The sequence below is a fragment of the Oratosquilla oratoria genome, unplaced genomic scaffold (genome assembly GCF_046742065.1).
Source record: "Oratosquilla oratoria isolate Oo_2021 unplaced genomic scaffold, ASM4674206v1 SCAFFOLD223, whole genome shotgun sequence".
Classification (NCBI taxonomy): domain Eukaryota; kingdom Metazoa; phylum Arthropoda; class Malacostraca; order Stomatopoda; family Squillidae; genus Oratosquilla; species Oratosquilla oratoria.
This window is the reverse complement of record NW_027467575.1, coordinates 41,520-47,218: the sequence shown is the minus strand read 5'-3', so window position 1 is coordinate 47,218 and position 5,699 is coordinate 41,520. Positions and strand designations below refer to the sequence as shown.

Below are 5,699 nucleotides of genomic sequence, written 5' to 3'. Positions count from 1 at the left end.
TAAGAGGTTGGAAAGTATAACAGTATTTTAACCATTTCAGCCCACATTTTTGGATATAGCTGTTTTGCTGTATTTGATAGCCATAACTCATTTATACAATTTTTTTCAAATTTGTATTTGCATTCATCACTACATTTCAGTTCAATGAGTTCTTCTTGCAGATTTTCATCGGCACTTTCCACATCACACCCAAAAGTATTTATCATCCACGATTGAACTTGAAATGAAAACACGTCTGAGAATCGGCTGTTCAAGTTTTCTCTTAATTTTACTAAATATTCTTCGTACTTTTTTTTTTAGCTTATTCTGTGAGTTGTTCCTTTACTTCTGTTAACTCAGGCATGTCTCTGAAATTCTTCTTCTGTATATTCATTCGGAACCAATGCAACTTTTCAGCAAAGGCTCTCAGAATACGTTTACAATCCAGTAGCGTGCATAATTTGCCTTGAAGCTGCAGTGACACTTCATTGAGCTTACGAAAAATCCACGCTAGAAAGAAAATGTCACACTTGTGGCTTCTGACTTCTTCTGCAAAATTGTTTTCTCCTAAATTTTCTAAGAAATTAACAATTGTGTCGAATAACTGTACAAATCGTGCTAGGCAGTTTCCTTTTGAAAGCCAACGAACTTCTGTATGGAGAATGAGGCTTACGTGCTCTCGTTCAGTATCAGTGCAAAACTTTCGAAAAAGTCGATCGTATGTGCTGTGTGACTTTATTTTATTGACAGTTTTAATAACTACTCTTAATGATTCATGAAGATCAGGACTACGTGTTTTGGCAACTAAATGATGACGATGTACCACACAATGAACTGCAAGGATTGAAAGACATAATTCCTTCATGCGAGCAATAAAACCTTTCTGCTTACCAACCATAGATGGAGCACCATCCGTTGCGCAGGATACCAAGTTTCCTAATGGGATTTTATTATCGTCAAACCAAGATTTTGGAGCTTCAAAAATGGAAAATCCAGTTGTGTCAGTTTCTAACAGTTTTTCAAACAACATCTCTTCACAAAGTTTGCAGTTATCATCTATAAAACGAACATACGCCATAAGAATAGCTCTGTTGTCACGTACCGTTGACTCATCAAGCTGAGTCGAGAATTTTCTAGTTTTTAACATTTCAACTAGTTGACTTTGTGCATTCAATGACATTTCATCGATTCGTCGGCGGATTGAGTCATTACTCAACGGAATTGTTTTTAATGTGTTCGCTGAATCTTGCTGTAACACAGTTTTCATTAGAATTTCAAATGCAGGCTTAATGACATTTTCAGCAACTGTATGTGCGTTCCCAGTTTTTGCAACTAATTGCGCTATTTCATACGATGCAGTCAAACCACCTTCATTTGTCTGTGAACTTTTTTTCAAATAAGATGACAGAGTATTTTGTTGGTTGAAGTTTTTCTTCAAGTTTTCAAAATAAGCTATGGGTTTACTGGCTTTCTCTGAATGTTTTCTTATCAAATGTTCTTTAAGCCTTGATGGTTTCATTGATTTATTGGAAAATGTGTTGTTGCAAATAAGACACATTGGTAATTCTTTATCATGAGGGCTTTCTACAAAGCCATAAGCCAAATAGTCCTCCATATATTGTCTACATTTCTTTTTTGTTGCCATAATGAGGGGAAAATAACTTCAAAATATCTTAGTACCGTTGAATGAGTTGATATTTAGTTATGTACATACATACATATGCCAAGGCTTTTTCCCCCTTACAAGGGAGATAGCCAAAAAGGAAAAGGCATAAAATCATTCCCACCCATTTCATCCCTAAATACACTCCACACCCCTCCACCCTCCCTCTTTTCTTAGCACCTCCTGGATGACGGGTCATCCCTGCACCTTGTCCACTGCCCTGGGTCAGAAGCAGTGTCGCAAGACATAGCACTTCCACAGCAAGGCCGCTTCATTAAATCGGCGACCCCCCCCTCTCCGTCCCCCCATGCAGAAAAGGAGAAGACGGTGAGAAATTACTTCAGGTTACGTCAAATTTTGCTCACACATACTACCTGACTCCCTATCCCCCCGCCCATTCTACCTCATGCATCAAAACATCATCCATATACAACCATTCTCCATTCACTCCTGTCTTCTGTCCTCTCCCGTCCTTCCTCAACCGACATTCCCCTCTTCCCCAAAGCCACCTTCACCCCATCCATCCACCTCATCCTAGGACGTCCCCTCATGTTCACTCCCTCCACATCTGCCTTCCACACCTCTTTTACTAGTCTTTCTTCACTCGTTCTTTCCATGTGTCCAAACCATCCTAATACTCTTTCATCAACCCTATCTCCCAACTCCCTTTCCACCCCTGTTCTCTTCCTCACCTCCTCATTTCTCACCCTATCTAGCCTAGTAACCTCCATCATACTTCTCAGACACCTCATCTCAAACACATTCAATCTCCTCTCTTCCTCTCTTATGTTCCATGTTTGTGCCCCATACAGTGCTGTTGGCGCAATCACTCCTTCATACAGTCTCCTCTTAGCATCCATTCCCAAATGTCTATTCCTCATTACACTTTTTAATCCACCAAGGCATTTACTCGTTTCTCTCAATCTGCATTCTACCTCCACCTTCACTCCACCATTTCCTGCCACATTTGCACCCAAGTATCTAAAACTATCCACTTCCTCCAGTCGCTTTCACCCCTTGAACATCTCATCACCTTACTTTTACCCACATTTATCTTCAGCTTTCTTCTATCACACACTCTCCCAAACTCTGTCACCAACTTCCTCAATCCCTCCTCCGATCGTGCCACAAGCGCAGTGTCGTCAAACAACAGCTGGCTCACCTCCCACTTTTCTCCATTTTCTTTAACCATCTCCAATCCCTGACCCACCACCCTTACATTTACCTCTCGCACTGCCCCATCCATGTACAAGTTGAACAGCCAGGGCGACATAACGCATACCTGACGAAGTCCCACCTTTACCTCGAACCACTCATTCTCTCCACGTTTAATCCTAACACAAGCTCTACTACTCTCATAAAAACTCTTGACAGCTCCCAGAAGCTTTCCTTCTATTCCGTATATCCGCAAAACCTCCCACAGTGCCTTTCTGTCTACCCTATCGTAAGCCTTTTCCAGATGCATAAAAGCCCAAAAAACATCCTTCCCCTTTCCTATAGCTTTTGCACATATCTGTCTTACCACAAAAATCTGATCTACACAATCTCTACCCGTCCTAAATCCACGCTGTTCCTCACCAATTACTCCCTCTGTTAATAAAATGATAAGTTGCATGCAATCATTATAAAATGCACTAAATTACCACTGACAACATTTGATAGCTAACACACGAAACTGAACGAATAAAGCAACTGCAAAAGCAAACTAGGCAAAGGAGCATAAGCGTACTCAGCACATGTTGCGTCATGTAGGGTAGGTAATGATTGCTCAATCTTACTGACAGTGTGTGTCCCAAACACTGTTTGCACAATCTCGATGACTCTGCAGTCATGACTGACAGTGTATAGGAGCCTTAATGGAACAACTCACAGAACAAGCTAAAAAAAAAGTACGAAGAATATTTAGTAAAATTGAGAGAAAACTTGAACAGCCGATTGTCGGACGTGTTTTCGTTTCAAGTTCAATCGTGGATGATAGATCCTTTTGGTTGTGATGTGGAAAGTGCCGATGAAAATCTGCAAGAAGAACTCATTGAACTGAAATGTAGTGAAGAATGCAAATACAAATAAAAAAAAATGGTATAAATGAGTTATGGCTATCAAATACAGCAAAACAGCTATATCCAAAAATGTGGGCTGAAATGGTTAAAATACTGTTATACTTTTCAACCTCTTATTTGGTTGAATGTGGATTCAGTGCCGTCAATAGAATTTTGACTAAAGAAATAAATAAAAGGGATATATGCATTCGAGGAGACATCAGACTGAAACTGACAAAATTTAAGCCTAATATAAAAGATCTAGCAGCGAAGCACCAGGCCCAAGGATCTCATTAAAACACAACGTGAATAAAACATTTTAATTTAGTTGTTTATCATTGTTGCAATAATTTTATTATTATTTTCCAATTAAGGGGGGCGATACTTTTTTTCATTTATTTTTTCTAAATATTCCTTAAAATGTACGCGTGCGCTCGCGCGCTCGCAGAACAAGGGATCACAAAATGAGATTCCAAAAAACGTTTGTTAACACGCATCGTCTTTACCCACACATTTTTTGCCCTTTGGGTTCGAGGATGACCTTCACGAGAAAAATCCGAAATCGGTGTGACCACCGCTTCCGACCCTACTCGGTGGGGATGCGTTTCCACAGGATCTCTTCCACTGAGCTGGAGGAACGGAGGATCAACAAATCGATTAGGGAGTTCTTTAAGAAGAAGCTCGAACAATCCAGAGCCCAGGATCTGAAGAGCAGGACCCAGACCTCGAAGAATGGGGTCAAAAAGTCAAATGACTTTGAAGGATTCCGGCGATGGCTTCGACAGCACGACCCAAGGTTCCACAGCTGTCATGGTTGCATGCCAACAGCCATTTTCTTGTGGAACTGGAAAGCCAATGAAGTCTGGGTTTCGAAGACCCCTCAAGACTTGAAGGGCTTCACTGATGACCGGAAGAATGCCACACGGAATCTTAATTATCTTGAGGAGGGCCAGTGGGATTGTGACGAGCCTACTTTGTGGTGATGGTTTTAATATGGCTATTTGTTGATATACGAGTTGTCAAGAAATTAAGCTTGAATTATGTCAGAGAAGTCTAATTCAAGTCATGACTAGACTAATGACCAAGACCTTAATCAGTTCCATATTAGTTTGTGCTCCAAAGATTTTTTAGAATGCAATCTAAAGAGTAGGCCAAATAATAATTTGCATTTCTCTTAAAAAAAAGGAAGAATCATAGGATTCTGTTCAACCGTTGCCTTCATTTTCTTTGGTGGAGATTTTTTTTTCCAAAAAGGAGAAAGAAAATATCTATAAATATATGGCAAAAAAAATCAAATAATAGAATCAGTTGAGAGAAGTACACTAAGTTCTCTCTAACGGACAATGTGACTAACCTCTCGGATGAGTCTCTCTCAAGATACGAACAAGAAGTGTTAGGCTTAGGGGTTAATCTTGCCATGAAACCAGACACAAGTCATACCTTGGACTACATTGTGGGTTTTGATAAATTCATGGCAGTCAACGATTACGACAAAGACCTACAGTGTTTAAAAGGAGTCCTTTTGCAAGGTATTATGGACTGTGTTAAGGGAGACAGTGGTTTACCTAAAAGATTGAAATTGGCAGTCGAACATCTCTCCAAACGTAAAAATATCATCATCACAAGAGCCGACAAAGGAGGTAAAATAGTAATCATTAATCAAAAAGACTATGTCACAAAAGCCCTTGATATGTTAGCTGATAAGGACACCTATGAAAGCCTTACTAAAAATCCCCTCAGGAACACCTCCGCAGAGATTTATGAGAAAGCCCGGAAACTAATAGGAGACGAATTATTTGATAATCTAAGAGTCATCAATCCTCAATTACCTAATTTTTATGGGCTTCCTAAATTACATAAAGAAGGCACCCCTCTAAGGCCAATTATCTCCAATAGGAATTCATGCACAAGTAAGGTATCAAAATGGCTCACAGGTATTTTGTCACTATTTGTGGGAAGTTTCTCAAACTCTCACATTAAACACTCAGAAGATTTTGTGAGTAAAATTAAAAAAACAA

The 5,699-nt window shown here is 39.7% G+C and overlaps 1 protein-coding gene across 1 annotated transcript; it reads right to left on the bottom strand.

The window, feature by feature from the left end:
- Nucleotides 1-301: 301 nt before the first annotated feature.
- Nucleotides 302-1,624, bottom strand: LOC143022907 (protein FAM200C-like). Its single transcript, XM_076181306.1, has one exon. The coding sequence runs from the start codon at nucleotides 1,622-1,624 to the stop codon at nucleotides 302-304; it is 1,323 nt and encodes a 440-aa protein (XP_076037421.1).
- Nucleotides 1,625-5,699: the final 4,075 nt, after the last annotated feature.

What these genes read in the sequence shown, in the direction of transcription:
- LOC143022907 (XM_076181306.1), bottom strand. Translation starts at nt 1,624, where the DNA reads ATGGCAACAAAAAAGAAATGTAGACAATATATGGAGGACTATTTGGCT.